A 24,739-nucleotide genomic window follows, 5' to 3' on the forward strand; every position below is an offset into this window, starting at 1 on the left:
TAGTGTATAAATAAAACAGCATTTGCGTAAAGCCCTCAAGGACAATAGGGAGTGAGTCTTGTCAAGATCTATGGAAAGAGCACCGTAGACAGAGGGAAAAGTGAATGTAAAGGCTCCAAGACAGGAGAGTACCTGAAGGGTTTGGGGAGCAGGGAGGAAGAGGCCCCTGTGACTAGAGGAGAGGGTGGGAGGGAGAGGGCAGGTAGTAGAAGATGAAGTTGAAGAGATGGGGTGGGAAGAATGGATTGGGGGAAATTTCATATGTGCCGTAAGGATTGGTTTTTACACTGAAGGCAAGGATGCCACTGGCTGTTTTTGAGCAAAGGGGTGACATGAGCTGACATTCTAACAGGATGACTCTGCATTAAGATCATATTATAGGAGTAAGAGTGGAGGCGGGGAGGCCAGCTGGGAGGCCACCGCACACTCCAGGTGAGAGATGATGGTGCCTTGGACCAGGTGGTAGTAGTTGAGGTGGTCAGAAGTATTCAGGTTCTGGGAGCACCCGGGTGGCTCAATCGGTTAAACGGCCAACTCTTGATTTAGGCTCAGGTCATGATCTCATGGTGTGTGAGTTCGAGCCCCACATAGGGCTCTGTGCTGACAGGGTGGAGCCTGCTTGGAATTCTCTGTCTCTTCTCTCTCTGCTCTTGCCCCACTTGGGCTCTCTCTCTCTCTCTCTCTCTCTCAAATAACTAAATTAACTAACTAAAAAAAAAAAAGTATTCAGATTCTGGACATGTTTTGAAAATAGAACAGAGAGGATTTGCTGACAGACTGTGCATAGAATAGGAAAGAAAATTCAGGAATCAAAGATGATTCCAGAGTGTGCCCGAACAACTGAAAACGTGGTGCTGCTGTTTACCGAGGTGGGGAAACAGCAGAACAAGCAGGTTTTGAAGGAGACGAGCTGCAAGTCACTGTGCATATAAGTTTGAGGTGGCTTTTGGAAGTCCAAGGGAAGTCAAATAGAGAACTGAATATACAAGTCTGGAGTTGGAGAGAGAGGTCAGGACTAGAGATACAGATTTAGGAGTCAGGAACATAGAGATGGAGCTTAAAGCCCTGAGATGGGATGGGATCGCCCCGAGAATCACCATGGGCAGAGAGGAGAAGTGCTCCTACAACTGAGCTGGGGGCACTCTAGTGCTGAGAGGGTGAGGAGATGTTGGGGAAGCAGGCAAGGAGAGGAGTGGGCCAGAGCAACTGGGAAAGACTAGGGATTGTGTTCATGGTCTTTCACCACGGAAGAGGACGTAATTAAATAGTGTACTCCAAAATTCATTGTATGTTATTATCCTCTTTCTGGAAAAACTGTCTGGGATTTGGGCTGGGAGTCAGACAAACTAAAGCTAAAAGAATAAGATAATATGAGATCATTTGGTCAGAGAAATCCAACTAGAGATGCCTTCCCATTATTCTTCCTACTTTATAAGAGACTGTACCCTGAAATTTTAAAAGTGGAAGCATTTGATTTAAAAATTATTTGGGTATATTTTTCTGCATAATTCGGGAGAAGTCATTACCATCCTTGAGATATTTCTATGGAATAATAGCAAAAAAAAGTAAATTAAATTTAGGCTATTTGAAAATAGGTTTTATTACCACTTCCAGAACATAGGGGAATCTGAGTTTGTGAAAAGGACCTTTGGTCAAATCCATTGACCTCATAGTCAAATTCATTATCTCCTGTGGTTGGATAATGTTCTAGCTAGTTCTATACTGAGAAAAATCGGGAAAAGTGCTAGAGATGCTATCAATGTTGGATAAGAAAGTCTGTGATTTATTGATTAATGTTTTTAGCACAGTTTTCTAGGTACAGACAAACCTTGCTTTATTGTGCTTTGCTTTGTTACTCTTTGCAGATCTGGTGGGGGTTTTTCTTGTTGTTGTTTTACAAACTGGTTTGTGGCAACCCTGTTGTCAAGCAAGTGTCTTGGCAACATTTTCCCAGCAGCATTCGCTCATTTCATGTCTTTCTTTTTGGTAATTCCTGCAATATTTCAACCTTTTTCATTGTTATGATATTTGTTGTGGTAGTCTGTGAGCGGTGATCTTTGATGTTACTATCGTTAATTGTTTTTTGGGGTGCCATGAACAGTGCCCACCTAAGATGGCAAACTTGATCAATAAATGTGTGCGTTCAAGCTGCTCCAACTGACCATTCTCCTGTCTCCCTGTCCTCAAGCTGCCCTATTCCCTAAGGCACAACAATGTTGCAGTTTAGGCCAATTAATAACCCTGTAGTGGCCTTGACATTCAAGTGAAGGGAAGAGTCACACATTTCTCACTTTAAATCAAAAGCTAGAAATTATTACGCTTAGTGAGGAAAGCATGTTGAATTCTCAGAGAGGCCAAACACTAGGCCTCTTGCATCATACGGTTAGCCTAATTGTGAATGCATGGGAAAAGTTGCTGAAGGGAATTCAATTTTTTTTAATGTTTATTTATTTTTGAGAGAGAGAGGGGAGAGAGACAGGGTGTGAACGAGGGGGGGGTGGGGCAGAGAGAGAGGGAGACACAGAATCTGAAGCAGGTTGCAGGCTCTGAGCTGTCAGCACAGAGCCCAACTCGGGACTCGAACTCACAATCCGTGAGATCATGACCTGAGCCAAAGTGGGTCGCTTAACTGACTGAGCCACCCAGGTGCCCCTCGTTGCTGAAGGAAATTTAAAGTGCTACTTCACTGAACAAATGATATGAAAGCAAAACAGTCTTATTGCTGGCATGGAGAAAGTTGGAGTCATCTGGATAGAAGATCAAACCAGCCACAACATTCCACTAAGCCGAAGCCTAATCCAGAGTAAGGCCCTAACTCTATTCAATTCTATGAAGGCTGACAGAGGTGAGGAAGCTGCAGAAGAAAAGTCTGATGCTATTAGGTTTAAGGAAAGAAGCAAGCTCCATGGCATGAAAGTGCAGGTGAGGCAGCGTATGCTGATACGGAAACTACAACAGGTTTTCCCCGGGGGATCTAACTGAGGCAGTTTGTGAAGGTGGTTTTACCAAAAGTAGATAAAGTAGCCTTCTCTTGGAAAAAGATGCCATCTAGGATTTTCATAGCTAGAGAGAAGTCCATGCCTGGCTTCAAAGGACAGGCTGACTCACTTGTTAGGAGCGAATGCAGCTGGTGACTTTGAGTTGCAGCTAATGCTCGTGTATCATTCCACATATTGTAGGGCCCTCCGGTCATGCTAAATTGACTCTGCCTGTGCTCTCTAAATGGAACAACAAAGCCTGGGTGACAGCACGTCTGTTTACCACATGGTTCACTGCATGTTTTAAGCTTCCTGTTGAGACCTACCACTCAGAAAAGAAGGACTCCCTGCAAAATATTATTGTGCATTGACAGTGCACCTGGGTAATCAAGAGCTCCGATGGAGACGTACAATGAGATTAATGTTGTTTTCCTGCCTGCTAACACCACATCCATTCTGCAGTCCGTGGATCAAGGAGTCATTTTGACTTTCAAGTCCTATTCTTTAAGAAATACATGTGGTAGGGGCACCTGGGTGGTGTAGTTGGTTGAGCGTCTGACGTCAGCTCAGGGCATGATCTCATGGTTCGTGGGTTCGAGCCCCGCGTCGGGCTCTGTGCTGACAGCTCAGAGCCTAGAGCCTGCTGCAGATTCTGTGTCTCCCTCTCTCGGTGCCCCTCCCCCACTCATGCTCTGTCTCTCTCTCTCTCTCAAAAATAAAGATTAAAAAAAATTAAAAAAAGAAATATATGTTGTAAGGCTCTAGGTGCCATAGATAGTGATTTCCCCCATAGCTGGATCTGTGCAAAGCACATTGAAAACCTTCTGGAAAGGATTCACTATTCTAGATGCCATTAAGAATATTGGTGATTCATGTGAAGAGGTTAAACTATCAACATTCACAGGAGTTTGGAAGAAGTTGATTCCAGCCCTCCTGGATGACTGGTTTCAGACTTCAGTGGAGAAAGTCACTGCAGATGTGGTGGAAACAGCAAGAGAACAGAATTAGAAGTGGAGCCTGAAGATGTGACTGAATTGCTGTCATCTCATGAGAAAACTTGAATGAATGAGGAGTGGCTTCTCATGGTTTCACAAAGAAAGTGGTTTCCCGAGGTGGAATCTACTCCTGGTGAAGATGCTGTGAAGATTGTTGAAATGACAACAAAGGATTTAGAATATTCCATACCCTTAGTCGATAAAGCTGTGGCAGGGTTTGAGAGGATTGGCTTTAGTTTCAAAAGAACTTCTGCTGCGGGTATAATGCTGTCAGACAGCATCACATGCTAGAAAGAAATTGTTCATAAAAAGAGGAGTCCATCAGTGTGGCAAACATCATTGTTGTCTTTCTTGAAGAACCTGCCACAACCACCCCAGCATTCAGCAACCACCAGCCTGATCAGTCAGCAGCCATCAGCATTGCCGTTGGACCCTCCACCAGCAAAATGATGCCAACTCACTGAAGGCTTGATGATGGTTAGCATTTTTTAGCAATGAAGTGTTTTTATTTATTTAATTATTTTAAAAGTTTATTTCTTTTTGAGAGAGACAGAGAGAGAGAGCAAGAGAGAGAGCCCGCACGAGTTGGGGGGGGGCGGTGCAGAGAGAGAGGGAGGAGACAGAGATTCCCAAGCAGTCTCCGTGCTGTCAGCACAGAGTCTGATGCGGGGCTCAAAGTCATGACCTGAGCTGAAGTCGAGTTGGATGCTTAACCAACTAAACTGCCAGGCGCCCCAATAACAAAGTATTTTAAGTTAAGGCATATACATTTTTTAGACACAATGCTGTTGCACACTTAATAGACCACAGTATAGTTTAAACACAACTTTTAAACAATGTGAGCTGTAGTGAACATTATTATTGTGAGCACCTAGCTGTGTTGCACGACAGATGACTTGGTGGCTCACGGTTTGTTCCTTTGTACTGTTCCTTGTCCTGAATTGGTTACCATCATGGTTGATTGACAAACCTTCATGTTCAGGTTTGTGAGCCCAGTTTTTCAGTGTCCCCCAGTAACTTGCACTGGGAAACCAAGAAGTTCATTTGATTCAATTTATTGTGATATTTGCTTTATCACTGTGGTCCAGAACTGTACCTGCACTATCTCTAAGGTATGCCTGTAATTAATTTAAGGAAGTGCAACTAAATTATATTTAAGAGTCAATGAAGTAGATGCATCATCAATACCACTTGTTAAAGGCAACCTACATACGTCATTCTACAAGTTTCATGTTTGTGAATTTTTCTGGATTGAAAATGAAAACTCTGTTCCAAAGGGAAATACATCAATATAATAAGAGCTTGACTGGGTTTTCTTCTGAAGCCCCTGTATAATAACCCTGCTGAAAGTAACGACTCGCTTTCAGGATATGACTCAACAGCAATTTTCTCTTAATGAAACACACTTCACTCACTAGTGGACGATGTCGTGATTTCCTCTCAGAGATTGGAAAAGTTCCCTAAAGGTAAGAGGGTATGATTGATGTTGAGAAAGGAAGATGGGTAACAAAATTTTCTCCGAAGAGAAAACCCTTTTTATGAAGCATAAGAGCAAAGATGCTTAACAAGAGTTTGAGGATCTAAACACACTCTTTTACTATGATTCAACCCAAATGGGTACATATGCTGTGAATCATCACTGTGGGAAGAAAATAGCTTCAGCTCTCGCACAGGAGATCTGCTCCCTCCTTTGAGAGGAAAGTCATTCCCCCTAAACCCAGAGCTGTGTGCATTCTCAAAAGCCTGGGCTTTCCCCCAAAGCCCATCTTAGATCCCATGCCGTTCTAAGTACAGGATATACATGTGGTCAGGAAAGTGGTTTTGCTGAGATTTTTATCTGTACATGTTCTGCATACCTCATCCTATTTTTGAAAGGCGCAAATAGGAATACTCATAGGAAAGATTTGAAGATATAACTCTCCCTGTAAAACGTTGAGCTTTATACTTTTACTCCATACAGGGAGTCCTTACAGAGAAATGGAAAAATCAGCCTTGCTGTGCTCTGTTTTAATTTCTACTGTTGTAATTAATGTGATTACCACTACTGTCAAGCAGCCGTGTGGGAGGTGTGTGTGTGTGTGTGTGTGTGTGTGTGTGTGTGCAGCAGTGATGTGAGTTTCCTTTATCATTGTGAGCACCTACCTGTGTTGCACAAATGACTGTGGCTCAGTTTGTTCTTTTGTACTGCTCTTCTCTCCTGGATTAGTTACCATCATTGCTAATTGGCAAACTTTGTCCATGTTTGTGAGCCTGTTTTTCAGTGTCTCCTTAATAACTTGGTAGCAAAGAGCTCTTTGGTAGTAAAGAGCTGCCCTATTTCTGTTGGAGTACTTGATTAGTTTGTTTGCCCGCGGTTTACTGCTATCCTATGGCATTTTAAATGTTACTTCTATTAAATATCGTGGTATTTTTCTATTTCCTCTGATGTTTCTAATTTATGATCTCATTGCAATTGACTGGCAATGCAGTATATTCCTTATGTTAGTGAACAATAATCATTAGGGAAAACAAAGTCAAATTAAACTGCTGTGTACTTAATTTTTAATTTTAGATATGTCGTTTTTAAAAGATTTTGAATTAGCCCAGCAAAGCTTGCCATAAATGAAGAAATTTAAATTTAGTATTTTGAAAGGGTTTACTGTTTTTTAATAAGAAAAACAACTCAGTGTTAGAATGTTCCGTTTGTTAAAAATACTAAGAAGTTTTCATTTTTATTAATGACTACTTTTTGAAATGCCCGCAAAAATGGCTGCCCACCAGAACAGCTAGAAAACATGACCTACTAACCTACTTTTATTAAATTATTTGGAATGACTGTCCCTGTTTCTCTCAGTGATCCCAGATTTGTGCTGACAATCAAATTAACAACACAGGTTTTACCTTTCATAAATAAAATGGCTGCAAAAAAATGACCTCTAGATTGACAAAGTATTTACATGAAATGTTAGTTAAACAAAACCAGACAATAATTGCATTCATTGCTTTTTAAAACAAAATGTATTTGCAGAATTTTTTACTTGAATGACAGCTTTTAAAACCAGGTAATCTTCAAAATTGGAAAACCTAATTCAGTACATTTCATTTTAAAGACTTTGCAGTGTAAAGGCTTGACTAGAAACGCATTAGTGAAAAGCAACAGCTTAAAAAATAACTTTGCTTCTTTGTTTTAAGAAATGAAAAGTTCAGGGGCGCCTGGGTGGCTCAGTCGGTTGAGCGACTGACTTCGGTGACTGACTTCAGCTCAGGTCATGATCTCACGGCTCATGAGTTCGAGCCCTGCATCGGGCGTTGTGCCGACAGCTCAAGGCCTGGAGCCTGGTTTGGATTCTGTGTCTCCCTCTCTCTCTGCCCCTAACCCATTCGCATCCTATCTCTGTCTCTCTCAAAAATAAATCAACATTAAAAAAAAAAAAGAAATGAAAAGTTCAGACCCATGAGACCCGTAGAAGACAAGGCTACTTCATACCTGATAAAATGCGGGATTAAGGAAATCGCGCGATCCACTTAATCCTCATGATTTTATTCACTCTTCAAAACAGGTAATGGCTTTGAATGAATGTTGTCAGTGATGACTAACCCTGACCCATTTAGAAGTGCTCATTTCATAATTCCCCCTACTTACAGGGGCTTCGTGCTGTGTCTGAATACCGTGAAAACAGCAGCAAGTTCTGTCACATTTATAGAGACGCCGCTGGCATTTGTGGCTTAAAATGAATAGCCTTACGTTTTCGGTAAAGTTAAATGTTTCCTTTACTTCCTTTGGGGAAACTTAATCTAAAAGAATATGAAGTGAAAGCTGAATCTTTAGAAAATATTTAGAATATCTAGAAAATAGATTATCTTTTTAAATATTGAAAATCCAAATTCTTAAAAGAAAGGCAGGATGGATCTTCAGAGCATGTTTAAATGTATTCAACCGAGACAAACTGTAACAAAGCAAATCTCATTTTCTTTTAATGTTTATTTATTTTTGAGAGAGAGAGAACGAGCAAGCAGAGGAGGGGCAGAGAGAGGATCTGAAGCAGGCTCTGTGCTATCAGCACAGAGCCCGACACGGGGCTTGAATGCAGTAACCGTGAGATCATGACCTGAGCTGAAGTCAGATGCTTGACTGACTGAGCCACTCAGGCATAACAAAGCAAGTATCTTTTTATGTAGGTATTGTGTTTGGCAATGTGTGAGAGGAAAAAAGTGGGAAATGTATCTGAATTTTTCTCTGCAAAGTGGACAAATTAATTAAATTAGGCATTTTTTCCCTGTCACATTGTCAAAAATAAAGACTTTTTATTAGGTAGCAAATATTACTGACATAATTCAAATGCATTTTTCTTCCCAATGGGGTACATAGGCAATTTCATTGCAGAGTTCTGAAATCATGTTTAATCTAATATGATTTAACTCTGTGTAGTTAAGAATTATCCTTACCCAAAGAGAGGCCTGGTCTTTATCCTCAGCTCCTATGGTATGATCCAAGTCCTTGGAATGTTCGGCCTGATAAGAGTACCTTTGTGTATCTGGAGCTTTGGGCCACACCAAATAGTCTAACAATGTGATTTATGGTGAGGGTTTTGGGCCGGGAGGTCTCATCTCAACATCTGGAGGGGCTATGGACTCAATAAAGGTCAGCCACACAGTCAACCATGTCTACGTGACCCAGCCCCAGTAAAATCTGTGGACAATAAGGCTCAGGTGAGCTTCCCTGCCAGGCAGTACTCCATGCATATCGTCATACATTGTTGCCCGGAGAAGTCAGTACAGTCCATGACTCCACCAGGAAATGACAACTGGTAGCTCACATCTGGAACTCTCCTGGATTCTGCCCCATGCATCTCTTTCCTTCATTGACTTTAATCTGTTGTAATAAATCATAACAGTGTAATAAAGCATAACAGTGTAACAGCTTTCACTGATTTGTGTTAGTCCTTATACTGAATATATTGAATTTTCAGTCTGAGGGTGGTCTTGGGGACCCCTGAGCTTGTTACTGGTGTCAGAAGCAGGGTGGTCTTGGAGAGCCCTGATATCTACTGTTGGTATCAGGAGTGACTGCTGTCTTAGGAACTACCCCTCCCCAAACTTAAAAATTTTTTTTAATTTTTTTTTTTTTTTTTTTTTTTTTTTTTTTTTTTTTTTGAGAGAGAGAGTGCAAGCGAGGTAGGGGCAGAGAGAGAGGGAGACAGAATCTGAAGCAGGCTTCAAGCTCCGAGCTGTCAGCACAGAGCCCGACATGGAACTTGAACTCACGGAGTGCAAGATCATGACCTGAGCCAAAGTCAGATGCCCAACCCACTGAGCCACCCAGGCACCCGAACCCCTCCCCAAACATTATAAAACTCCCCAAAATGAGATATCTTTTTATACATGAGAATATTTTTGGTGAGATTTGGGTTGCGCATTTTTACCAATGTGACAGTCATTCTGGCTGTTCCCAAACATTACAGGTTTCTCCTTCCTAGGCATGTGGTAAGGTTACATTTTCTTACCCACTTAAAGGTAGGCATGGCCATTTTGACTAGCTTTTGCCAATAAGAGTGGAATTGACATACGGTTAGAAGCAGAAATTGCAGTATATTCATCCCACTCTCTCTTTCCCTTTGTGACAAAATGACACCTTGCTAGGTACTAACCACTCCATCCTCCTTGATCCTGGAAAGAAGACAACAGGGCCCAGAGCTTTCAGCTGAATTGTGAAAGAAATGTCATATTACTGAGAATTAAACCTCTGTGGTGTTAAATCCCTGTGATTTGCAGTTGTTTGTTCCTGCAGAATAACCTAGACTATACTGATTCCCACTGCCAGAATCACTATCTGCTCAAAGCGTGACAAAATTACTACACAAAACTGCTGTTTAAAAAAAAAAAATATTCCTAGTATAATTCTGTGCTCCTTAGTTTGAAATGAAGTACAGTAAAACCTTGGTTTATGAGCATAATTCCTGCCCCAAACATCCTTGTCATCCAAAGCATGTGTATATCAAAGTGAATTTCAAGAACTATTGGCTCAGTTGTGATCATGTGACATTTGGGATCACATACCGCTGGTATTGCAAGACATCCCTTGTTTATCAAGTAAAATTTTATTAGAAATGTTTGCTCATTTTTCTTTTTATTTAGAAAAAAATTTTTTTACATTTATTTATTTTTGAGAAACAGAGTGAGACAAAGTGTGAGCGGGGGAGGGGCAGAGAGAGGAGACACAGAATCTGAAGCAGGTTCCAGGCTCTGAGCAAGCGGTCAGCACAGAGCCCGATGCAGGGCTCGAACCCACAAACTGTGAGATCGTGACCTGAGCCGAAGTCAGAAGCTCAACCGACTGAGCCACCCAGGTGTCCCTGAATGTTTGCTCATCTTGAGGAACACTCGCAGACCAAGTTTAGGAGAAAATCTTTGTGAATTTGGCTTAGGAAAAGATTTCTTAGTTTTGACATCATGATCCATAAAAGAACAAACTGATAAACTGAACTTTATCAAAATTAAAACTTACGCTCTTCAAAAGAAGAGGAAAAAGTCAAGCCACAGACTGGAAAGAAAAGTAGTTATAAGTCCTATGTAAGAGAGTCAGCAGTATTAACTCCACCTTTAGGGCTCTATTTGTTTGTTCATGTCCCACTGATGACTCCTCTCTCCCCCAACTGTTGGGCTTCATGTCCTGGGACCCCTTGGAGATTAATATACTTACCTTAGAAATGCCCACCAAGGCCAGGATGGGGGGGAAGCTTGCTTTGGCTCTCCTTGAATTTGTCTCTCCCTTTCCTGAATTTGTTGGAGATAGTCTCTCCCCTTCCTGTCATACAGATGGTGCCACGAGAGCTAATAGAATTTTTGATGCCCATTAAATGCACATAAACCCTCTGAAATACACATGAACGCTTCTATCTCACTACAGTGCCCTTCTGCCAGTTCCCTTGCATTATAAAATCTGTAGACTAAGGTCTACAGTCCAGAATTTACGGAGAATAATTGCACAGCTGGACTGTTGCCCAGCAGATCTTCCTTGTCTGTAAGTTACCCTGAAAAAAACCTCTGTGTTAACTGTATGGTGCGGCCTCCTTCATTTTTAAGTCTCAAAATGCATTCTTGGTTTGGGCAATACTTTCTAGTCCCTCCCCTAGCTTCTAACAGTCATATATCTGATAGAGGAGTTGTACCTAGAATATATAAACAATTTTCCAAACTCAATAATGAGAAAAGCCAACGTATTAAAATTAGGCAAAAGATTTGAACAAACTCTTCACCAAAGGAAATGTAAAGATAGTAAATAACTACATGAAAAAATCAACATTGGGTGGCCTGGGTGGCTCAGTCAGTTGAGCATCTGACTTCCTCTCAGGTCAAGATGTCACGATTCATGAGTTCGAGCCCTATGACAGGCTCAGAGCTTGGAGTCTGCTTCAGATTCTGTGTCTCCCTCTCTCTCTGCCCTTCCCCGCTTTTCTCTCTCTCAAAAATGAATAAACATTAAAAAAAATTTTTTTAAGTGTGGGTTTGGATGTGATAGAAATAGATCTCCAATAAACTGTAGGCAGGAATGTAAAATAGCCTCCTTGGAAAACATACTGCCAGTCTTTAGAAGATTAACATATGCCTTATATACAGCGCAGCTATTCCACTCCTGGGTATTTACCGAAGAGAAATGAAAGCATAACCGTATACAAAAATACGTACAATAATGCTCACAGCGGCTTTGTTTTGTAACAGTCACCAACTAGAAATAATCCAAATATCCATCTTCAGGTGAATGGATACCCAAATTGTGGTATACCCACACAATGGAATACTACTCAGCAACAAAAAGAAAAATTACCTATGATACATCCAGTAACATGGATAAGTCTCAGTACAATTATGCTGAGTGAAAACAGCCAGGTAAAAATAAGTACGTACTCTTTGATTCGATTTGAGAAATCATTTGAGAAATGATTTTTTGAGAAATGATTTTTGAGAAATTTGAGAAAATGCAAACTAATGTATAGTGTCAGAAAGCTGATGGGGGAGGAGATGAAGGAGGGATTACAGAGAGGCATAAAGAAACTTTTGGAAGATATGCATGTATTATCTTGATTGTAGTGATTGTTTCAAGGATGTCAAAACTTACCAGATTCCATGCTTTAAGTATATGTGGTTTGTCCATTACACCTCAATAAAGCTGTTGGAAAAAAAAATCTGGGGAAACAATTTGTGTCAATTTGGAACTATGTTCATGATAAGCAACAATGGAAGTTCCAGAATATTATGTATAGTCTGACCTCAGACCTAAAAAAAAAAAAAAAAAAAAAAAAACAAACAACTAATGATTAAGAAAAAGTAATAAAATCCTCACCTCTGTGGCCTTTTTTGGTGTATGTATTGAATCTCAGGTAGTTTACACAATGAAGGATTGCAGTGGTTAGCCCCAGGGAATGAGATGTGGCATAGGACGGGGGAGGTAATATACACATATTTAACACCCAGCGGTTACCACTTTTGATATTTTAAGTTTCAGGTATTTGTATATTAATAAAGGTGTGCTCTTTTCTGGGAGGTTTTTTTCTAGAAACTGGAACTATTTGGTTGGGCGTCAGTTTTACGGCGTAGGTGGTCACAGAGGTGTAGCTAAAGAGCAGCAGGCAGACGACCTCCCACTCATCGCCTAGGGAGGCGCCCCGGGGATCGCGGAGCAGGTGCGCACTCGCGCGCGTCCCCCTCTCGAGAAAGGCGGGGCTGGGCGCTTGCGAGGAGGGGCGGACGCGGGGCCTGGGCGGGGCTAGAGTGGAGGACACGGGCTGCTTCAGGGGTCTCGGTCCGCTACCCGGCGCCGCCAGCTCTGGGTGGGGGAGGGACACCGGAACGCCGTCGGGGTGGGCGGGTCCTGTCGAGCAGCAAGGCCCCGGGGACGCCGCCGAGTCGCGCGCGCTGCAAGCCCCGAGGTTACGTGCGTGAAGGTAGCATTTTCTTGTGGGGGTCGCAGTGGTCTTCGAGGAGTGCGCCTCTGGCTTAGAAGGAGCCGCGGGCCGGAGGCCGGGTCCTGCCTCCCGCGGCTGGAGACCCGGAGGCGCCGGCGGTCCCCGCGCTTTATTCCGGGCATGAGGAGGCGTGACCTGGCATCCCCGCGGGGGTCGCCGGAGGCTGGGGGGTGGCGGGAGCCCCGAGGAGCGGCCGCACCCCGGATCCTGGCCCCCAGCCGCCTCGCAAACCCGGCATTTGATTTGCCCCGAGGTGGGGTCGTCTGGCGGGTTTTACAGCCTCGGGTGGTTCGCTTCTCACGTGTGTGTCTTTCCACAGGGCCCTGCGCAGGACCCGCGTGCGCGAACTCAGTAATTTTCTTCCTCTGTGGAGGGTAAGCTTTGACAGGGCCGTCCGCAGCCTCCCGCGGCCGTCGGGCGCGCACTCGGGGATATTGTTTTTAGGGTAGTTGCGGAAAATGCGCAGTGGTCACGGGTCCGCGTGGTCGCTTTTGCGCGACTGCCGGGGGGGGGGGGGGGGGGGGGGGGGGGGGAGAGGGGGGAGGGGGGTGGGGGTGGGTTCCGGGAGGGTAGCGGCGGAGTTTATGTTTGCCATAAAGAGATGTCCGAGACAGAGGTAGACTTAGACCTTTCCCGCGACTTGGGACATTCTGCACTCAAAGGGGACTCGTTTTGTCGTGGCCCGTGTGCTCGGAAACTTTTCCCAAAATGTGAAGTTGAATAGATTAGGAGGATTTTCTCAGGAAAAAAAAAAAAATGTTGCAAAATGCTTTCTTGAATCCTTTGTTTTAACTGTTAGGTCCTGGACCCTCCCCAGTTCCGAAGGCTTCTCCTGGTCTGGGACCTGGCCTGCCTTTTCTCTTTCAGAGTCTGGCTGGAGAGGTTGGGGATGGGGAAGGAGAGTAAAAAGCTTACACAGCCCTCCCTCCTCCATCCAGGGATTCTAACAGATTGCCCAGTTCAGGTTCTATATAACCCTCTCCTTGCATCTCAAAAGGTGTTTTCAATCTACACATACTTTGAAAATTTCAGTTTTCCTATGAGTCATTAAAAGGAAACATACCTATTTTAAAATTTAAAGTTTTTTTTCAATAAGCATATCTTAAGGGCACAGAGAGACTTTTGAGAGAGTATAAAAAATTGCTAAATCAATGGTGAGAACACCAAAATGCTGGAATCACTGCTTTAGGAAAGATTTTATTTGACATGAGACTTCTTTTTGTCTTATTGAACCCTTGATGATACTGTAATTGATTTTCATATTTTTTTGAAATTGCAGTTTTTAGATTTAGAAGGCAGCTGAGGTCATGTGGATTTTAAAGACTGTAAATATTTTTTACAATATTTCTAAAAAAATTATGTTTTGTTTTCTACCTGGATGATAAACTCTAGGGAAGAAATGTTGGCCTTTAGCATAATTGACTCTTCCATTAGAAAGCCATGTGTTTTTTGGGGTGCCTGGGTGGCTCAGTCCGTTAAGCATCTGACTTCATCTCAGGTCATCATGGTGGGTTTGAGCCCCACCATCAGGTTCTTTGTGCTGACAGCTCAGACAGAGTCTGGAGCCTGCTTCCCATTCTGTGTCTCCCTCTCCCTGTGCTCCCCCCCCCCCCAAAACAAATAAACATTAAAACAATAAAAAAATGAACAAAAAAAGAAAGCTATGTGTTTTAAAGCTGATCTTCAGCCCATCTGTCCAGGCCCACCTTCCTTGATTAGGATTTCAGACCCCTTAGCAGATGCCTTTTAATCTGTCGTAGCAGCAATGAGATTTCTAGTTTGCTGTTTTAGAAAGCAGCTTCAATAAAGGACCTTTGATAATAATTTCTGTTCATTTTCATGTTGCTGCTTCCAACAACTTTGTCTAGGGTTTTAGGTAGTTTTGAATCTTCTATTATCTGTAATATTCACACAATATTTCTAGCATTGTGATGACTGAAAACTTGAAACTTTCTAAAATACTTCCTGTGTATTCATTTAACCAATTCTGGAAGAAGTGATGATGCAAAAGATAGTTGTTTCCATTGCTGCCACCAGATTGGCTTCAAGATGTTCGTTTAATGTCTTTGAGAATGTTCTTCTCAAGAATACTGTCGGAGATTTCTTAAATACTCTTAGAGGATCCAATTCACATGTTCACCTGTTCCGCCAAATTAGTAAAGATAACAAAAAAGGAAATTGGGTTAGAGTGATTAGGCCACTAAGTGGATTTTGAGTCATTGTTACATTCTTTGCTGAATGCTAATAAATCTTTTCAAACTCTAGACTTGCACTGAAGATCAGTGTCAAGCTATCCTTTTTTGGAAGTTTGGTTTATCACTTGATGGGGTCCCATAGTCTGATTTTATGTTCTTCTGTGGCTCACAATTCCAGATAGTCACTCTGAAACAGCAAACAAGTGTCCTCAGTACCCAGGGAAGTAGTTCATCTGATTCTGAAGACTCCACTGAATTGATCGGTGATAGGTACTTACTTACCATCTTCTTAGGGGTTTTAGATAATAATTCACCGTTGTGGTACCCTTGCTAGATTACCGCTATATTCTCCAGCATACACAACGGCCTGCAAACACAGAATTAGTCAACTTGATACCTCAGTAGAAAATTTTCTGCAGTAAATAAAATTGTGTGACATCTGATGAGGGGACTACAGGTCATTTACCTTTCCCTTATTTGTGATATTCCTTTGAAAATGTGCCAGTAGCTCCTTTCTGCCTACTTCTGGAGTGGAATACAAAGTGGGAGAACCAGCCTTGCCATTAGCTTGTAAATAGTAGTTCGGATAGGAGTAGAACAACGGGTAGTGGTGGGGAAATGAAATTGTGGATGTTAAACTCAAATACGTTTTCCCTATCTGTGCTCCAAAGCTCTGTGTTAGGAGTTGGATTCAGAGAGAAATTGAGAGCTGGCAGGTAGTAGATAGCAGCTATTAGAAATTTTTAGTGGATTAATAGATTGCCCCCCACCACCTCCTCTGTATAGTTGAATTTGGCTTATGAAAGTAGTAAGAACGCATTTATTTATTTATTTTTTACTTTATGACATTTATTCATGATGCCAAGGCAGTGAATTTTATCCCGATGTAGACCTGTTACTGTTTTCTTCTATGTGCATAGAATGCCTCTAACTCTGGTAGGTCACTGTGCCTAAAATTGGTCAGACCTCAAAGATGTTAGGAATGAATCGATTATGAATGAATCAGTTATATCTATCAACATCAGTGAAAAACTTAAAAGACCACAAAAGCATGTGTTAATAGGAGACTAGTCAAATGATATTTGATAAAAATTTATGTCTTCTTATTTAATTATCATTACTCTAGTGGCATTATGTGCTCCTAAAAACTGGAACTGAAAGATTTAACACAGCCCATAAGCAACTACATAAAATCTTGGACTACTTAAACTTTCTGTAATATCTCTCCATATATGCTCATTAAAATATGAATTTTCAGAACTCTCTGATTGATCGCAGCCTTCTCAGTAGAACCCCCAGTCTAATTTTGAGTGGTGACGTTCCCGCTAACCAGCCGAGTTGTTTTTATGGACTGGTTTCCTCCCAAGTAGAAAATAATTGTTTGGGAATCAATAATTGCTAAACAAAATCCTTCAACGTAATGCGATCGTATCTAAATATCCTAAGCATAAGAATTATTGGATTTTTCCTTATATATTCTGATGAATATATTTTTTGTGGTATTTTGCCAAGCTAGGAAGTGAAATCACATGGATGTTGGTGAGTACCCCATGGCAGCTGTTACTTCATATGGTTCGTTCAGAGTGAACTATAACTTGGAAGCCTCCTTTAGGTAAGAAAGTTGGAGTTTGAAAGAGAAATCAATGATCATGTATGTTTAGGTTAGAATTTTTATGTCATGGTTTTCAAGCTAATAAAGATTAATTTGTCTTGCCTTCTAACATATATTTTAATGGTGCTCCCTGGAACTAGATTGTATAAAATTTATGATTTGTGGGGGCACTGGGTGGCTCATTCACTTAAACGTCCAACTCTTGATCTCAGCTTAGGTCTTGATCTCAGGGTCATGAGTTCAGGCCCTGTGTTGGGCCCCATGCTGGGTATGAAGCCTACTTAAAAAAAAAAACAAAAAAAAAACCCCAACTTTGTGGATGGGTTTTATACTCTGAAAATAAATGTACACAAGGAAAAGGGAAATGAAATGTTATTTTTAACAGAATTACCGGTATTCATCTAATATCTGTTATTTCTGGTGATTTTATCAGTGAATTTGCAATTTAATATTTTACTGAATAAACAAAACAATCCATGTTATGTAGAATCAGATTTAATGTGTAGCACAATCCCTTTGTTTACAACTGCAAGGCAGTTTTCTAACCTGGTACTTAGATGAAATTTTCATTTGACTTTCGGTTTCACTGCTTTTCCAGTGAGGGATTATATTAGCGACAACTTTTTTGGTGATAACTTGTAAGATTTTAACAATGCATTCTGTAAGCTTACCGAATAAAACACGTACAGGCAAAATGTTTATAAATGTGCTCTCAATTTAGGATCCACTGTACATTCTTTTACCTTACTTGGGCCATTGGATTTCATTTTAGGGCATTAAAATTAAAGAGTAGGTCAGCCCTTTCAAAATAAGTGTATTTTGGAAAAAGAAAACAAAAATAAGCGTATTTTGAATAAGCTTTGAATTATTGATGTCAGCAGTTTCATATATCTTATGTTATGTCACTGGACCGTTTCTCAGTCATGTGCATAACTGGTTGATTCATACTAAAATGTGTGTGGTAGCTCTTGAGATATAGCTTTGCAACTATTTTTGCTTTTCATTTTAGTTTTCCAAACCCTAAAGATGACATTTCATTTTTGTAGCAACTTAATAGGTCTGTCCCGCTTTTGGGATCCAACCTTCTCCTATAATTAAGAAATGTTTCACATCATACAGAGATATATATATTTCTAATGTTCAGGGATGAAAAGAGGGTTAAATAGTCTACCAAAGTTAAATAAAGTTCAGAACCACTCTTAGCATTATTTTGCCTCTGAAATAATTGTGTGCTTAAACACTTTGGATTCTTATGTAGAATGTACACACAAGATAACCCTATATACTTGGGTGTATCTGGACCTGAAATTTGCTGGAACTTAGTTGTGTCTCAAGCTGGCTAATACCTGGAGATTCATCATGTCTTTTTGTTGGAGAAGACTTCTCATTCCTTTGCTATTGAGCATCAGGTGCATTGCTTACAAGGCTCTGTCCCTGGTGTGTCCAGCTTCAGTAGAGCTCCTTTGTCCTGGGTGTCACCTGAAAATTGTGCTTCAGTTTAAGAAATGAAATTAGTTCAGAAGAAGGCACTGGGCAATTTAATATAACAACAATGACTGCAACAATGATTAAGCCTTTACTATGTTCCAGTACTTAGGGTACTCTAATCTTCACAACAGCCTTATGAGATGAGGTACTGCTATTCTCCCTGCTCTTCAGATGAGGAAACTGAGGCTTAAATTTGCTCAGACAAGATTGCATGTTTGTAAATGGCCCGGCTGGGACTTTTCCAGGCCTATGCTTTTGATTATGTTTTACTGTCTTTCAGAACCCCCAGGAGTTGTTAGCACAATCGCACTGTGATGCTTTCTTCTCTGTAGAAGTTAGTAAGAGTACAGTAATTGACCAGGAAGGAGCCTGGGACACACACTGCTTCCATAAACGTTTCCTTTTAGAAGCCTCCCCAACCACTCCCTCCCATTCACAAACTCAGTCACATACCATTGCTTTATTCTTCCAGTGCGACTTGTCCCAATTTCAGGGATGGCATTTCTCATGCTATTTCACGATTTGACCATAGCTCTTTGAGAGCAAGTTCCCTCTTACCTCTATATCCCTAGCGTGTCGCAGTACCTATCAATGCATGAAAGTAGATTGCTATTAAAATTTGTTAAACTGTTTTTCATTTTCTAATGTTAATCCGTACAATTAGAAGACACATGTCTAGGAAATGAGGAAAGTGTTATCACTTAACATTTTTAATGTTTACAGAATGAAGAGGAACAGTCTATCTGTTGTGAATAAAATTGTCCAGTCTTCACCAGCAGTGAAACAACCAACAGTTGGGTTCTACTCTTCTCTCAGCCACACCCACATGCACACTGTTCTTCTAGACTGGGGGAGTTTGCCTCACCACGTAGTATTACGCATTTTTCAGTATCTTCCTTTAATAGATCGGGCCCGGGCATCTTCAGTATGTAGGAAATGGAATGAAGTTTTTCATATTCCTGACCTTTGGAGAAAGTTTGAATTTGAACTGAACCAATCAGCAACTTCATATTTTAAGTCTACACATCCTGATCTCATTCAGCAGATCATTAAAAAGCATGCTACCCATCTCCAGTATGTCAGCTTTAAGGTAAGAAAAGTGTTAAATAGAAACGACTTGCATTTTGTTAATGTCATTTTTTTGTAGATCTAGATCCCAGTATTGAAGCGGTCAATGAATTTTGCAGGATTTTTATTCTGAACAATTTCCTGTTTTTCTGTAGTTATTTGCATACTTGCATTTTGTTAATGTCATTTTTTTGTAGATCTAGATTCCAGTATTGAAGCGGTCAATGAATTTTGCAGGATTTTTATTCTGAACAATTTCCTGTTTTTCTGTAGTTATTTGCATAGATTGAGGTAAAGAACTTGAGCTATAACTTAAACTTCATTTTGCTTCCTCTGGATTGTACTACTAAAATTCAGGTCATCGTAGAGGATTTGAAAGCATGGAGCACCTAAAAAGTTACTGTGTCACTAGCTCTATTTCTCACTTTTTGTCTGAGACCTTTTGTATAAAGAAAAAATACTAATTTGTTTTATAGCTTGATGGGATAAATACAGTTTTGTAATTGAATTCTGTTAAATAGTTATATTGCCAATAATTTTCTGATAACTTACCTTCAGGAGATTAAGATTTAAAATTGTCTTTGTAGGTTGACAGTAGTACTGAATCAGCAGAAGCTGCCTGTGATATACTTTCTCAGCTGGTAAACTGCTCTCTCCAGACCTTGGGCTTGATTTCGACAGCCAAACCAAGTTTTATGAATGTGTCAAAGGTAAAGATGCTAGGCTTTTTTGTGACATAAACAAAAGTTCTCAAATATTTCAATCTAGGCAAAAAGGATTCTTTTACTAAAAGTAGATGGTGTCTTCCTTATATTCAGAGAGTTACTTGAGGCAGTTTTCTCTTGACTAGCACGTATTTTTGCTGAAATAGCTTATGCATGGTTTCATTCTTTACATATATTTTGTAATTTTAATAATTGTTTCTACAGTAGCTATCGTTAATGTAAAATTCAGATGTTGTACTTAGGATTTTCAAGTGCCTTACTTAGTTTCTTTGAATATAGAGTGTGTATGGCCAATAGTGCATGTTTTTCTTGTAATTCTATAGCTTCTACATTGGAGGTAGAACAGCATAATTCTGAATGAACTATACCAATTAGGATGATATTGGTTTCTATAAAATAGAAACTCTAAAACGATAGTAGCTTACACAACATGGCTGAAGTTTATTTCTCTTACATTAAAGAAATCTATGCATGAGCATAGCTGGGTGAAGCTGTTGGGATCTCGAGCCCCTTCCATGCATTCCATTTTCTTTGAGGCATTTTCTTCATTTTCACAGTCCAAGATGGCTTTCTGAGCTCCAGCCATCACATCCTGTTCTAGGCAGCCAGGTGGAAGAAGTAGGGGGAGAAGGGTATGCCCCCTGCTTTTCAAGGACGCTAGCCATGAGCACCACATAATGCTTCTGTTGGTATCTCAGTGGCCAGCACTTAGCTGTGGGGCCACGTCAGGTTTCTGTTTGACGAGGAATATTTCTTAGCTCGCTGGTAATGTGCCCAGCTAAAAATTGAGACTGGATTACCAAAAAAGAAGGGATGAATGGTTGTTAGGAAGCAGTCAGCAGTCTCTGTTGCATAAACTAGTAACTGTCTTCATTCAGGCTTCAGCTTGGATGCCATCTCTTCAGACAAGCATTCCTTGACCAATTTTGCTAAAACAGTGCCCCCTCCCCCAGTTACACTCCACTATGTGTCAATATTTTCTTTATAACATTCATCAGTGCCTGAAATTACCTTATTTATTTAGCATGTTCATTCTCTTCTCCTAGAACAAAACATAAGTTCTTTGAGGGCATGGTTTCTATTTTGTTTATTTACCACTGTAAACCTAGAGTTAAGTAGTGCCTGGTATATAATAAACACTAAATTATGGGTGCCAGTAAAACCGGCTAATGGAAACCTTCCTGTTGAAGAGGACCGAGGAATAGTAGCATCTTCTCTCTCATAAACTGGGTCATGGCTCTCAAGCATTTCCACTAGCTTGTTTATCTTTTTAAGAGATAGGGAAAATGGGTCATTTGGGGATTAGAGTAATATAAGCCATCCGATGGAAACTTGCTACTTCTAAACAGTTATTTCCTTGTATATGAATGATGGAATCAGATTAGCCTGAAATTGTTAGATTCTAAGCTGTCTCAAGTGCAGCACATCAGCTTCTTTTCTGGGTAAGCTGATGCAGTCACGAGGGTGAGGCAACAGTGATTAGCAGACTTCCTTTCAAGCTCTGCCTTTACAGTTAAATGAGTTGAGTGGCTTCCGGTAAAGTTGTGTATCTCTCTTGAGTGTCAATTTTTTTCACTTGTAAACTGAGGAAATATAAAATACAAGGACAGTATTTTGTTAGGCATAGGCGTAGAGGGTGCTGAAGGAATATATGGATACGATAATGAAGTGTGTACTCCAATGCTTAAAAACATCCTTCAGGACCATAAGGGTCCATTGAGAGTTGATGAAAGGGAAAGTAAACCTTAAATTTCTTAAAGAAAACGTGATGTATTTCTCTAATAATTTTTGGCACAATAAAATTTGGTAAAGAGATCTAGCTATCCACCATTTAAAAATTTATATACATCCATTTACAATTAGTATAAACCAGTGTGCTTGATTATAAATGAACTGAGACATAACCAATTTGGTCATTATTTTTTTAAAAATTTTTGTAATGTTTATTTAGTTTTGAGAGAGACAGAGCACAAGCGAGGGAGGGACAGAGAGAGAGAAACAAAGAATCTGAAGCAGGCTCGAGGCTCTGAGTTCTCAGCAGAGAGCCTGACATGCCTGACATGGTGCTCAAACTCACCAGCTATGAGATCATGACCTGAGCCAAAGTCCAAAGCCCGTTGCTTAACCAACTGAACCACCCAGTGGCCCCTCCAATTTGGTCGTTCTAATAGGAGTAATAGAACCTTTGGCAGAATCTGGATGGACTTTGAAAAAGGGAAAATGATCATGCATGGATTTGGTTTTCAGACTGTCAAAAATTTTGAAATTGTATGCACTTTTTGGAGTCTTTATTTAATTTTCTACAAAAGGCATATCGCTAAAGAATAAGATTATTTATTTATTTACTCATTCATCAACAAATATTTATTGATCTCCTACTATGTGCCAGATATTATTTTAGGTACTAGAAATACAGGAGTGAATAAAACAGATGAAAATTTTGTTTATTCTATGGCAGGGGTTGAAAAGATTCAGACAGTCAGTAGTTTAGGCTCCACAGGCTGTAGTTCTGCAGCTACTCATCTCCAGCATGGTAGTGTGAAAGCAGACACGGACAGCATGTAAGTGAAGGAGCACAGCTGTGTGCCAGCCACACTTTAATTGTGAGCACTGGAAGTTTCATATAATTTCCACATGTCACAAAATATTATTCTTTACAAAACTTTTTTCAGCCGCTTAAAAATATAAAAACCATTCTGAACTCAAGAGACATACAGTAGCATACTAGGTTGGATTTGGCCAGCAGATCATAAGTTGCTAGCCCCTCTTCTAGGAAATAAATATAATTATATCCTTTTAATATTGGCAATCACATTCTTAAGATGGAACATAATTGGAAGATGTGTGTATGAAATTTTGGAAACATTCTTCCTTTCTTGCCATTCCATTTTTCAATTGTAAAAGTATGAAAGTATACTTTGTCTTCTACTGACTAATGGTGTCATGAAAAACACTAATATGTTGATTGCTTTCACTGTGTTTTTGTTAGTAAGTGTTGATATAAGTAGTTTTAATGGCCTATTTGCTTGAAGCTCTAGATGTTTAAATAATGTTTCCACAATTCTTTCCTTATTGCCGCGCAAGTCTCATTTTGTGTCAGCACTTACAGTTGTTTTTGTCAACTCAAAATCATTATCATCGATCAAAATTGAAGATACACCAGTGGATGATCCTTCACTGAAGATTCTCGTGGCCAATAATAGTGACACTCTAAGACTCCTAAAAATGAGTAGCTGTCCTCATGTTTCATCTGATGGTACACTATATCTTTTTAAGCTTTTTTGATGTTTTTTTTTATTATACTAATAGTAATGTAATTTCATACTGAAAACTACATGCTTATGAAACAATTGAAAAAGTAATATTTTTTCAAAAGAAGTCTTAATCTGTAAACTAGGCATAGTTTAAATTGCATCTAAAAGTATTTTAGTCATAGGTGTATTTTATTATACATATATTTTTTATTACTACATATAATTGTATGCCTGTATCTTGGCATCCATCTCAGAAATCATTTCATGTCTATTTTGGCAAATAATGAATAACTAATGTCAAATTTAGATTTATGAAATGTTGTGTTAGTATCAGTAATTCTTGGTTCTTAAAAGTTTTTCCCTGTTTCCTGCAGGAATCCTTTGTATAGCTGACCATTGTCAAGGCCTTAGAGAATTGGCATTGAATTATTACATTCTAAGTGATGACCTTCTCCTAGCCCTTTCAAGTGAAACTCATGTTCGCCTTGAACATCTTCGAATTGATGTTGTGAGTGAAAATCCTGGACAGGTTGAATTTCACACTATTAAAAAACAAAGTTGGGATGCACTTATTAAACACTCCCCTGGAGTTAATGTTGTTATGTATTTCTTTTTATATGAAGAAGAATTTGAGGCATTCTTCAGAGAAGAAACCCCTGTTACTAACCTTTATTTTGGTCGTTCGGTAAGCAAAGCAGCTCTAGGCCGGATAGGTCTTAACTGTCCACGACTAATTGAGTTAGTGGTATGTGCTAATGGTCTTCAGACTCTTGACGATGAACTTATTTGCATTGCTGAATGCTGTAAAAACTTAACAGCCTTGGGCCTCAGTGAATGTGAAGTGAGTTGCAGTGCATTCGTTGATTTTGTAAGACGGTGTGGGAAAAGGCTGACCCACCTCTCCATAATGGAAGACGTTTTGATCCCTGATGGTAATTATAACCTAGATGAAATTCACACTGAAGTCTCCAAATACTTGGGAAGAATATGGTTCCCTGATGTCCTGCCTATCTGGTAATTAGCTACCAAAGATTCTTAATTTTTTTTTTTATTGGTAAGATAAGCTTCTTTCTGTCTATGCAAATGTAAATTTTAGGATGCATTGTTGAAATATTTTAGGTAAGGTATATTAACATTTGCAAACTGTCTTAATGGATTGCAGCAAAAAACATTTGAAAAAAAAGTAGGAGAAATTTTAAGAGCGAGAAATATCCATAAACAGGGCTTAGATCCTGTATTGTGGATTAGGTAGCTGATATGCTAAACGCTATCACTGGTTTGTAGATGAGTTCCTCAGCCTTCCTCGAAGGGATATTTTAGCTTGCTAAATAAAAAATTTATAATATTGAGCTTCGGATCCCTAAATTATGATGTTTATAACTTTATATTGCTTTAATTCTCTTTTATCTTGGTATTAGTGTGTTTTACAAGATATGTAGTATTAAAAACTAAGTAAAATAAAAGTATAGTTACAGAGGCTGA

At 40.0% G+C, this 24,739-nt stretch overlaps 1 protein-coding gene across 1 annotated transcript; it reads left to right on the plus strand.

Annotated features, from left to right (window-relative positions):
• The first annotated feature begins 14,895 nt into the window (after positions 1 to 14,895).
• LOC122487646 (F-box/LRR-repeat protein 21) lies at positions 14,896 to 24,739 on the plus strand. The gene is made up of 6 exons (XM_043588398.1): positions 14,896 to 15,380; positions 16,627 to 16,722; positions 18,934 to 19,300; positions 19,866 to 19,988; positions 23,088 to 23,259; positions 23,632 to 24,739. Exons 2-6 carry the CDS (start codon positions 16,640 to 16,642, stop codon positions 24,273 to 24,275), a joined length of 1,389 nt encoding a protein of 462 aa, XP_043444333.1. The 5' UTR covers positions 14,896 to 15,380; positions 16,627 to 16,639; the 3' UTR covers positions 24,276 to 24,739.

Source organism: Prionailurus bengalensis, chromosome A1 (assembly GCF_016509475.1).
Source record: "Prionailurus bengalensis isolate Pbe53 chromosome A1, Fcat_Pben_1.1_paternal_pri, whole genome shotgun sequence".
NCBI classification, from domain to species: domain Eukaryota; kingdom Metazoa; phylum Chordata; class Mammalia; order Carnivora; family Felidae; genus Prionailurus; species Prionailurus bengalensis.